This window comes from Propithecus coquereli, unplaced genomic scaffold (assembly GCF_000956105.1).
Source record: "Propithecus coquereli isolate 6110/MARCELLA unplaced genomic scaffold, Pcoq_1.0 Scaffold165, whole genome shotgun sequence".
NCBI lineage: Eukaryota > Metazoa > Chordata > Mammalia > Primates > Indriidae > Propithecus > Propithecus coquereli.
In genome coordinates this window covers 2,820,778-2,833,502 of record NW_012141080.1, presented here as the reverse complement: position 1 = coordinate 2,833,502, position 12,725 = coordinate 2,820,778, and the positions used below count along the sequence as shown (strand labels likewise).

Below are 12,725 nucleotides of genomic sequence, written 5' to 3'. Positions count from 1 at the left end.
AAAAATTAATAATGGGCATGTCTCCATGTCCATTAAGGTTATATGTATTTTAGCATTTTTAAAGATTCACAGGAATCTGTTTAATGGATGTATTTAATTTTTTAAGCATTTCAAATCATTGGCAATCCAAAAAAGAGATTTTAAAATATTAAAATAATAACAATCCTAGTTGGTAATCAAATCAGAAAAGGACAGAGCAGACCTCAAACCATGTTTTAAAAAAGGAGAGATAAGTGGCTTTGCCTAAAATCCAAAAGAATGAATCTTTAATTATTGTGCTACATATGCTATTTCTATTTGATCTGCTTCTGAAAAACTGGCTGAATTTATTTTTCCTTATTCTTGTTAGTCAGATTACACTTTGTCCATTGTTTAATTGAAATGTGAAAAACTGGATTGTGAATTTTATTTAAATTCATTATATAGTAATGTTTGACTGCTAGTAACCTCGGGCAATTTACATCGGATAGTGAAGTACCATTCTCACCAACGTTCTAAACAATTGTATTTTACACTTGTCTCCTCCCTAGTCATTCTAATACAAAGTGAGACAATTCATTAACCCATTTTCTCTAGCCAAGAAAGCTTTTCCTTAAACATTTGTATCATTATCACCACTGCTTGTGAACTGGAACAAATGCATACATCACCACACCCAAACCTGAAGTGATGCCTAAGATTTTTATTTCTCCTGCTTCCCTGTCCATTCCCATTTAAATTTCAAAAGCCTTTCATTCAATGTAAAGGTTGGAATTAATGATATTAAAGTAAAATCTATGTTACATTATCTCATTTAGGGACGCTAAACAAAGTTAGGGACCTATAAATGCTAGGACAACAGTGACTACCAAACCCCACCTGAGGCATACAGGAGCAGCAACAAGGGCAAGCTTGGGAGAAGAGGAGAGGGAGGGGAGGGGGCTGTGGACAGAGACTCTGCAGGGAGGAGGACAAGGACCAGGCAGAAGGAGGAGAGCAGGATGGAAGCTGGAGGCCCAACCTGAAGGCCAGGCGGTAGGGACAGATTGGGAGGACAGCATGGAGGTGCGAGGGCTGAGGCCAAGGATGCCAGGAGACCAGTGCTGGCCTGCTGAGGTCGTGAGGTGGACATGGTCGCACAACAGCCTCTTAGTTCTTGTCGGGGGGTCTCTGCAGCCTGGGTGTCATTTGAGTCAAGGCACAGACCACACCCCCGTCCTCGCTGAGCTTGGGGAAGGGTAAGTGGTCTCTATTGGTGGCTGAGATGGTGGCCTTCCCCAATCAGTTGGTGTTCTTGCTCTTAAAAAGTTGATATCAAATGATATATGTAATGGTCTTATTCAATAAGTGGTTTAGGTGGAACAAGTTAGTAAATATTGATGTCTTAACAGCCATTGTCCTGCCCCAGCCCACTCGTGGTTCAGCCCCAGACATAGGGACGTGGAGAGCCGCTGCCTTTACAGTTCTGCCCTCACCCACCAGACTGAGGGCCACTCCCTACTACAAGTCCACGGAGGACAGGTGAGGGCTGCAGCTGTGTGTGTGTGTGTGTGTGTGTGTGTGTGTGTGTGTGTGTGTGTATGTGTGGATGATATGGGTATGTGAGGAGGGCGGGGATGACCTCATGAGTGTGGGAGTGTGTCAGGACGGTGTAGGTGTGTGAAGAGTGTGAGCATGTGTGTGCGTGGATTAACATGTGAGGAGTTTTGTAAATGTGTGTAAGGCTGGTGCATGAGCATGCGAGGAGCTTTTGGATATGTGTGTGAACACTTGAGTATGTGTGTGTGTGGGAGAGGCTGCATGTTATGAGCATGTTAGTGCATGTATGTGCAGGGTACATGAATAGCAGTGCAGTCAGTGTGAGTGTGTGTGTGTTTCTGTTTACACCTTTATGTAAGTTTGATCCCACTTAAAGTCAGTTACAGTAAAAAAAATCCCTGCATTATTTAAGTTCCTGTCAGATTTTTAATACGTTTTTAATGTTACTGCTTGTTTTAAATTATAATTTATTAAACCATTAAATGACATGTTTATTATGCATAAATTAAATATTAACCACCATAAATGTTAATTTGCACCCAAGGAGGCTACATGGCATGGCCTGGAATCAGAGTGCTTGGATTTGAGGCTGAGTTCAGCCTTTTCTTGGGCGTGTCACCTTGGCCAACTGACTTAACCCCTCTGCGTATCTATTTCCATATTTATAAGAAACAAATACTATTAAAAACAGGTTCTAAGGGATTTTGTGAGGATTGATTTAAATACTTATTTACGTTAAGTGCTTAGCATAGAGCCTGGTATACTTTTTTTTTTTTTTAAAAGACTCTACTTAACGAAGCTTTGTAAACTCTGTCAGTAGGTATAGCATATAAGACCAAGGTAAATAGATATATATTTTCTTTTGAGTATAAGAAAAAGGGTTTAGAGATACATTTGGAAATTTAAAAGGTATACAAATGTTACTTTGATTTTTGCTGTATTTTTGAAGGTTGCTAGGATTACTGTTAGCCTAAAAGTTTGTTGTTGTTTTCTTTTTAAAGAAGCATTGATAGTCAAAAATCTAACCATAATTTGCTATTTCTGAAAAGCTCTTTTCAGGTATAGTACTGATGATGTATTCTCCAATTGTGCTATATCATCCCCTATTTTACAAAAATGTGCACATCCAGGAAGTAGGCAACATGCAGTCTTTGGGTAAAATGGCAGCTCCAGAACACATCCACAAAGGAGAAAGGGTGCAGCTACTTGTACCAAAGGAATTGTCTGCAGTCTGAGATCATCAACATGCACTATCACTCACACTGGGGATGACTGAGTTTCCCTGATGGTTCCCTGATGGCTGCTACCCATTTGGGGTTTGAGGACTCCCTTCCTCTGTGAGCGAGCCCCCCACCTTGAGAGACCAGGCCCAGGAAGCCTTGCTGCACACCCTCCCCCAACCCAGGTTTTAGGTTCCAGAGCTGAATATGGTTGTAACTATGGACAAGGTCACAATGAATGTATCAAGAAGCCATTTAATCCCCAAATCAAGCCAAATGCGTTTTACTGTCTAAATTCTCCCTTTACATATCATCTTTCATTATAGAAAGAATTGTTTTCTCTACCAATTGTTTTAAATAAATAAATATTTGTGAAAAGGAAAGTATGTCCTTCTAATCTATTGCTAAGTACTATTATCATTACTTTTTTCTGGACATAATACAGTATGTATCAGTGTTCAAAAGAGGATTAACAGGCATTACCTAAGTGATCTATTGGATATAAACAGATGAGTCTTTATGTCGACAAAATGTTTCACACAAGTAAAAAAGTTACTTTTCAAGCTGTAATTTATGTATTTATTCAAAATACATATTGAGCACTACTACAGGGTAGAGTCTAATTTTGTCACACTGTTTAAAAAATTGTTTAATCTGTAATGGTGATGACATTCCATTCGACTCGATAATTAAAATTAACAGCTTTGATATTAAAGCATGACTGGCAAGATTATTTAGCTATAGTTGCTCGTGCCAAAACACAGTTATTAATTATTGTTAACTATTAATTATTATTTTTCAAGTTGTTTGTCATCTACAATTAGCTCTCAAATCCTGCCTTGCCATGTCCTCTGTTGATGTTCCTATTGAAACTATTCGATCCTGCTTACACCTTGATCAATACCATAGCCCCAAGCTTTTCTAAAGGAGGAGTTCCTTTATAATACATTTTCCCTGCAGAGAAGATGTTAATGGGTTGTTAAAGAAGCACATTAGAAGAAAAGTAACCAGTTAAATTCCCCTGCCTCTGAAAATATTATTCAACTGTCAGGATAGCAAAAGCCAGTTTGATAACTGACCACATAGGTCTCTGATGTACTGGCACATGATGATTAATTTTACTCTTCAGGTGTCCTAATATATTGAGTTTAATAATATATTTTTGATATATTTATACCCATCTAAAATTATAGCATCACCAACATTATCTTTGGTGGGATGTGTACATATAAACAACACAGCCACTTATCTTCTAAATTTTATCATTTGAAACATGACACATAAAACAAAAGGTGTATTTTTCTTATTTCTAAAGTACATACAATCTATTTCCTGTGGAATAGAAGAGGATGGGAAAGAGGAGAGAATAATTACTCATTTTGCATACACACACAAATACGTATATTATATATATATGTTTTCATCTGTTGCCAAAAGTTTGAAAGTAGGTCAAAATAAACAAGCGAGATTGTCCTTACCTATCTGAGATGCCACATGAGTCTATCTGAAGGTCACTGAAGTTCCCAAGGGACCCCTGCTGAACTGAAATCAGATCTACCACTTTGTTACTGATAGAAATGAGTCTCATACATCCCTGAAATCCACCAAGTGGACTTTTACATTTGGATCCAAAGCTTTTGTCAGGACAACCTGATAAAAACAAAACAAAGTAAAACCAGTATGCATCATAATGAATCAGGATTCAGTATCGTGGAACACTTTATTAAAAAAAATAAAAGAAACAGTCATTTGATTATTTTCTGTATTAAAGGAGAGAAATAAACCAACTGTAGTCATTATTAGTTTGATCCAAATTACAAATTGCAATTCACGCAGAGTGTATTTTCTTCACTTACATAGGATTCACAGGAAGTCACTAGTACTACAATAATCACGTGCAAGGATACTAGCTTGATCCCAATTTTAAAAATATACGTATTAGCTCCAGAATCCTAAACATGCCAGTCAGCAGTATTCAATTATATGTAACATAAACACGGGAAGTTAGTCTTTCAGACTACAAGACTAAGAACAGAAAGGATGAAAATGTTCACCACAGAAAAGATACATCAATAATGGTGAAATGTTTTTATATTTAAAGCTAACTATTTGGAAAAGGAGTTATATGACATGGAATAAAATTAACAACTGTTCATTTAATTAAATATTTTTCTATACACAAAGGAGCAACATACACAAGTATTTTAATAAATTCTAATGGCTTAATGTCAAAAACATTTCACCTTTTGATTTTATTTATGCTTTGCCTCATAAGACAATTTTTTATTTATACTGATTTTTTCTAGCAATTATTTATATTTGTTTAAAATTATTTAAATAATAAAGAAATATAATTTTAATGTTAACCATTATTGTCTGTGGTTTAATGATTTTCTAAATGTTTTTCTATCCAAGTGAAATAAATAATTTTATGGAGTATGAATATATATTAATATTATGTTTCTATTTTTTCATTAATATTTCTTTGCTATTATGGCTGTCAATCACTATTACAATTTCAAAAACCAAGCAATGGGTTAGGAGCCAAGATGGCGGATAGAAGCTGCCAGCACACACTGCTATCTAGGAGAGGATCGAAAGTTGCAAGCAGATGCCCACCTAGGGATGGAACCTTTTGGAGAGAGCACCGTAAATCATCAGAGAAGTGGTGGGAGATACCCAGAATGAAGGACACAGGGACAGAGAGTTTCACTCACCAAGAACGGAAAGTACCTGGGGGAGACCCCTACACATGGGGAAGGAACAAAAGAGAAAGGCCCAGGGCCCCACACACCCGACATGGGCACTGCAACTTGACCTTGGGGAGTCACCACCATGAGCCTCTTTGCTGATTCAGGAACTGCTTGGGGACTGTATAGTGAAGTTGCATTGGAGAGCGGGCTCAGCAGAGACCCTCTGGCCTCTGTTCCCGGGTTGCCACAGCTGATGCCACTCTGAGCTCTCAGGTCTGGAGACCCTGTGGTCTTACACAGGGATCCGCTTTGCTGCAACTGCCCCCACATTGCCCCTTGCTGGCTGGGAAGGGAGCAAGGAGAGCAGATGCTCTGGCTGGCCTATGGCTGGGAGCCAGGAGTGCCTCCCATCAGGGAATTTGGGCAGAGTGGTCACTGACACCACTCAGGAGGTTGCACAGTAGCAGCCCCAGTGGGACCTGTGTGAGGAGAAAGTCCCAGCCAATAAGCAGCCCCATGTGCTGACCGCCAGGCCACAGCCCCAGACTTGCATCCCGACCAGTGGGCCACGCCCCTATGGTTCCATGTACCAACCAGAAGAACAAGCCCCCTGGGCCCTATGCACCATGCAGAATTCTACACCCCTGGGGACTCCCACGCAGTGAGGGAGGCCATGTCTCTTGGTCTTGTGTGCCAGCTAGCAGACCATGCCTCCACAACCTGCACACTGACCAGTGGAACAATCCCCCAGCCCCTGTGCAGTGAAGAGGTCCATGCCCCCCAGCACCAGGCAATACCACACGTATAGTCCAGCTCTCCACCATGGACCCACTAGCCACAGGTTGCTTGGCACCACATACTGCCAGCACATCTAGACCTGGGTGGAGCAAATGCCCACAGCCCTGACACCTGCGGCCATCACTTAGATAGCTTTGTCAAGCAGCCACTGGCACGGTCTTGGGAGACTTGGGCAGAACAATCTTCCACAATGCCTGCCTCTGTGGAGAAGAACTCACTTAGTCCCCCACCCAATGTTCCAACAGCAGCCTGGGGACCAGCTTACCACTCCACAAAAAGATCCCCCAACACTGGACCACGTCCCATGACCTGCCCAGGCACTTGCCAAGGTTCCACGATGCACCCAGGCAAATTGAAACTACAATGAGATACCACCTTACCCGTATCAGAATGGCCATTACTAAAAAGTCAAAAAAACATAAATGCTGGGGTGGATGCAGAGAGAAAGGTACACTTATACCCTGTTGGTGGGACTGCAAATTAGTAAAACCTCTATAAAAACAGTATGGAGATTCCTCAAAGAACTAAAAGTAGCCCTACCATTTGAACTAGCAATCCCACTGCTGGGTATGTATTCTCCCAAAAAAGAAGTCATTTTATAAAAAGAGACACCTATACCCTAATGTTTATCACAGCACCATTCACAGTTGCAAAGATGTGGAATCAGCCTAGGTGTCTATCAATTCATGAGTGGATAAAGAAAACATGATCTATATATAGATAAATATACACGCACATATATATACACACACACATACATTCACACATCATGGAATACTACTCATCCATAAAAAGGAATGAAATAATGTCTTCTGCAGCAACTTGGAATGAACTGGAAGCCATTATCCTAAGTGAAGTATCTCAGGAATCGAAAACCAAACACCCTATGTTCTCACTAGTAAGTGGGAGCTAAGCGATGAGTGCACATGGGTGCAAAGAGATATAAAGGACATGGGAAATCAAGAAGTGGGGAGGCTGAGAGGGGCTGACGGATAAAAACTTACCTATTGAGTACAGTGAACATTATTCTGGTGAGAGACACACCAAAAACCCTGACTTAAGCATTATACAAGGTATCTATATAACAAAAACTTTTGTACCTCTAAATATTTTGAAATTAAAATAAGAAAAAAAAAATAGAAATAAGACTTGCATTTACCTGAACAACAACAACAAAAAGGAAGAAGAAATGACTTCCTAATTCCTGTATAATCTATGCTAGTTTTCTATCTGGGAATTTCCATTATAATTAAATTATCTGACTGAGAATATTTTTCCTTAATGCTTTGTTTTTCCTAACAAAATACATTTACATGGCAAGTGAAGGCCAGCATTCCAATTTAAAACCACTATCAGGCACATTGAAACATTATATTTTAACCTAATGGAGACTTTGAAGTTTTCAATTTAATATTAATAGATCAAAAAAAAAGCGATCAAAGCTTTTTGAGTGTTAATTTATTGGAAATGGTACTACACACATTTCTAGTGCTTAAATTTCTTCTGTAGTATAAGATATAGTTGCCTTAATCACCGTATGTATTCTGGATGACTTATAAACCAATTAAAAATGTTAGGATAAAAACTGAGAGGATAATAGTTCAATAATATTTCGAAGCTACTACAATATGCCAGGAATATAAACAACCTCTGCTAATCTCCCTTTCTCCAGGTGGTGTTTCCTGACACATCTCCAACTATTTCAGAATTGAATAAATTGTGCAATATACCTATAGGGAACGAAACTAAACAAACCCAGAGTCACAAGGAAAGACCATGGAACTTTACAGAAAGCACACCAACATATCACGAGGCACTTCACATTCCCAGCTACAATGTTCAGTTAAAAAAAAGAGATTCTAAGAACAAAGAAGGGTTCAACCCAGGTTAGTCCCCATTAGTCTATGATAAGAGGTAACCACAGTTAATATAATGCAATATCAGAGAGAAGTTTAGCACTGAACCCAATTTAAGAGGAAAGTCCTAAAATAGGAAGCTTTCTGGAGAATACTTAATGCTGAATTAATGGATGGATCCATTACTAGAGGCAGTCAGCATGTTAAACACCTCTGAGGATAACAGATAAATTATCACTGTATGTCACTGTACCAGAAGTGAGATGTCAGGTTAGACTTCACGGCAGTGTAGTCAGTTCATTGGATGGAGAATGTTTGCTTTGCACAAGGGAGGGGGGATGTAAGAATTTTGCTCACGGTTAGTACCCCCAGCTTGTGCTGTGTGGTGTGTTACACACTGCGCAAAGATTCTATAGGGGAATTTACAGACATTAGACACTCAGCCATCCTCATTCTGGAGAACCTAGATTAAAAATTTATAATTTATAAATGATAAAAGCTGAGCACAATGTGCCACAATGCAGTCTGACTTTTTGAAAAGCACTCATGTGAGGGTGGAAAAAAAACTAAAAAATAAAAAGTGATGGATGGGTAGTGGAAATTTGGCGTGGCATATATAGAATGCTGCTAGTTCAGGAGCAGTCCACTTTCCCAATACGACAGCCACTCTCAAGGCTGGCAAAGGGTAGAGCTATAACCCGGACTGTTGGAACAGAGCACTCCTTTGCAGGCAGGTTAGACTGACTGTATTCTGATAAGACAATTGGAAACGTGCAGTTGAATTTAGAAAGAAGAAGAACTGATGGGATGTATCCCAGAACATGGGATAATTTTTCACTTGAAGATAAACTGGCCAAAGAATTAATTACCTAAGAAACGCCTTCCACCTGGCTAAAACAGATCTTAGTGATAGAGGGGGCTCTCATCTGCATAGAACAAAAGGATTTCTATGGTGAACAACTGTCACAGTTTGCCCAGGGACAGGAGTTGTTACCAGGATGCAGGACTTTCAGCTAAAATAGGGAAGAGTTGGTCACACCATTACCAGTACCACCCAGGCAATCAGGGTCCCTGTGCCAGTCCTGCATATTAGGGGACCCTACTTTAGCCCTCCTCCAGCCATGCTTTTGCCTGTAGTCCCAGAAGGCCTCACAGGGGAAGATGATGTGCCTGCTTGGAACCCTCTCCCCTCCAGGCCACTCTCATAATCCAGAATTTCCAGGCCAAAAGCCCTGAGCAGACTTCCATCCAGGAAGATGGACTTCCTAAACCAGGCCCTGGAAGCACAAGGCTGGGCAGAGTAGAGAAGAGCTGAAAAGCAAGTCTCTCAATTTCATTCGAACACTTGCTTTCAGCCCTAGAAATGTTAGGGTGGTCTGCATTTTGCGGGGCATGTATTTAGTGACCAACAGAATCTCCTACAAAGGTCAAGCAGCTTCCGGTATGGAAGAACATCAATTGAGATGATAACTGAATAAACAGAGATACCTAAATAGACTTGAGATTTGTTATTTTTTTAAAAAGGCCTTGAAGTTGGAATTATATTGTGGAGGCTTCCATGGTATATTATTTAGGAATGTATTAATAGATGTAAAATTATAATGAACTTGAAGGGAAGAATAAACCTCAAATTCAGGAGAGTGTTTACCTAGGACATCAAAAGATATGATCCTAAATGGACAAATGTGCTTTGATAATCTTCTTTCTTTAGCAGAGGGATGCATGTGTAGCTATGTTAAAACCGTTAGTAATCTTTAAAATGTATATATGATGTAGGATGTGGACAATAGAGGGAACTGGATATAGAGTATACAGAGGAACTCTCTAAATGTCTTTGCAACTTTTCGGTAAATCCAAAACTATCCAAAAATCTTTTTTAAAAATATAGATACTGTAGACCCTATGTATCCTAATAAAAACAAGCAAAATTACAGAGTACATATGTGATATATTTCACTATAAAATAATATTACAGTATGAATAAAAGCGATCACTAGAGTAAAAATTTACATAAAATAGCTAGGCATTGTTAAACCTGAACATGAAGGACGTAAAATATTTTAAGAATGATGATTCTATTTTCATGATTTACAAACACTTTTATCCAGTCTTTTATTTTGCATCATTTAACAATATGCCTGGATTTTTTTCCTTATCTCTTTTAGTGCTTCTAAATCTTTTCCTTTGAAGCGAAAGCTCTTGGTTAAATTGTTCTATATATCTTACGATTTATTAAAAGAATGTGTTCCTATGGATTGCCATAAAATCAATCATTTATTCCAAAAGGTTTTATAAACAGCCAGGTTCAGAAATAAACAAATCTCAGTAAAGAAAGCAATTATATCTTTTAAGATTGTTGGCCCTAAGCAGCCATTCACAATAATGGATTATGCAGGGTTTCTGTTTGTTTGTTCCTGCGCTTTTAAGATGAACTGATTCATGGGCTGTGTGTTCACTGTCAATTCTTAGAAAAGAAAGTATATTTTACTGGTGAATAATAAAGACTGGTCTCCTTCTATCAACTTCAAAAATGATTTCAGACAGAAGCAGCTATTAAAATGCAACGGAACAACAAAAAAACAATGCTAATACAAGAAACACCTCAAGTCACGATTAGCAGTGAGCCTTACTACTGACAGGTTTACGACTTTGCATTTCTAATGGCAAAGAACATTTTGTTTTAATTTTCCAGTGATAAAGATTCATTTCCATTTCCCAGGTTTTTTTTTTTTTTTTCCAAGCTTTTAGTTCAATCAAACATCCACCAGGCGGGTAAATGCTTCATTAGCTTTTGTTCTCTAAGGGAGATGACCTGGTGTTGAAGGCTGATGCCTGGATTTCATCAAATGTATCAGTGCATTATTGCTTAGCCAAGAGAATAGGTTGCTATGGCTAATTAAGTTAAATTATTTGTCCACTGGCATGGTATTGTCCTTGTATATTAGGCAGTGGGGAAGTAATAGGGATGCTCTGAAGGAGCTAAGAGGCATTATCAGGAAAATACTGCAATTAAATCTGCCCATAAAATCAAAAGAAGACATAGAAGGACCATTTAACACTAGGAAAATATAACAAGGTTTGAAGGTAAGAACTGAAGAGAGTGGCCTACTTAAAATCAATGTAATTATAGAAATTGTAAACATAAGTCAATACACATTGGAAAAATGCATTTTAAGTCATGACCTTTCATCTTGATCCACTCAACATTGTCATGTTCAAAGAAAGTGAGAAATTATTCCTTAGGAGTAACAGGTTAAAATATAATGACTTTCCGAAGACACTGGGGTACTAATGAAAATATGGATCAATTCCCCATATAACCTGACCCCTTTTCTTACCTCCAAAATAATAAGTGCCACTTGAATAAAACTGCTCAGGTCCCAGCGAAGGAGCAGCAGAAGCCACAAGGCCATCCACCGCCACACTCAGGTGATTCCTTTTAGCAGACAAAGAGACGGAATGCCATTGCCCATCATTTAATCCAGCACCTGGGGGAGATGAAACTGGTTAAAGAACTCCCTCTCTACAGTGGACACTATCAGCAGTTGGTTAGAAACTGCAATATCCACACCACTCAATTGGCTACAGTATTTACATCTATTAATTTAAAAAAAAGAAAGAGAGAAAAGGAAGACAGATGGGAAATCAGCATGCTCTATGTGGAAAATGATGCTTTACAAAATTCCCAAACCTGGACAACTTTGAATGATTGAAACCTTTCAATCATTTGGCATAGATTGATTTTCAGCTTCCATTCATGTAATTTACCTGTTGGGGGGAAGAGTTTAGGAAGAGTACAGACGTTTCCTAAAATTCTAGGTTATACCCAATAAAATTCTTTACCTGCAACTTTGCACTTTTTCATAGTCACCTGTTGTGATATTTTGATAGAATATTTAGCAAACCATATCATCAATCATTATGAAAATATTTGAAGAGACTATTAGTAAACAGAGTAAGTTTACAAGTATAATATAAAGGTAAAAAAATAAAGCAGTGTGTAAAACCATACATACACAACTGACCCTCATAATTTGTAGATTTTGTATTTGAGAATTTGACTAATTGCTAAAACTTATGACCCCCAAATCAATACTTGCAGGAGCTTTCTCAGTCACGTGAGGACATGCACAGAGCACCAAGACTTTGAGTTGCCCTGTGCACATGTTTCTCGTTGAGGTCAAACAGGGCAACGCTCTGCCCTATTGTTTTAGCTATGAATGCTAAACAACTTCTTTGAATTTTATAAGTTTGTCAGTGATTTTGCTGTTTAAAGTGGCCCCCAAACATAGTACCGAAGTGTCACCTAGTGTGCCTAAGTTCAAGAAGACTGCGATGTGTCTTTTGGAGAAAGTTCATGTGCTGGATAAGCTTCATCCAGGCACGAGTTACAGCATTGTAAACCACGGGTCCAATGCTAGTGAATCAACAGCATATACTAAATGAGGTGTCTTCAAACAGAAACACACATAAAACAAGATTATCTATTGATTGGCTGAGAAAAATGCTGTCATCAAAGGCTTGCAGGAAGCTAACCAACTCTGTATTTCCCGTAGGAGCAATGGGTTCTGTGTTCCCTAATTTAGTGTGACGAAAGTATTATAAATAATGAGAATCAACTATCTCTTTCTATAAATATT

At 38.7% G+C, this 12,725-nt stretch overlaps 1 protein-coding gene across 1 annotated transcript in view; it reads right to left on the bottom strand.

Annotated features, from left to right (window-relative positions):
* Positions 1-12,725, bottom strand: part of CNTNAP4 (contactin associated protein-like 4) — a 302,601-nt gene that overhangs the window by 88,814 nt on the left and 201,062 nt on the right. Inside the window, exons 9-10 of the mRNA XM_012641517.1 lie at positions 11,424-11,573; positions 4,217-4,388 (exon numbers count right to left, since the gene is read on the bottom strand). Coding sequence (XP_012496971.1) covers positions 4,217-4,388; positions 11,424-11,573 — 322 coding nt within the window. The remainder of the gene's footprint in view (positions 1-4,216; positions 4,389-11,423; positions 11,574-12,725) is intronic.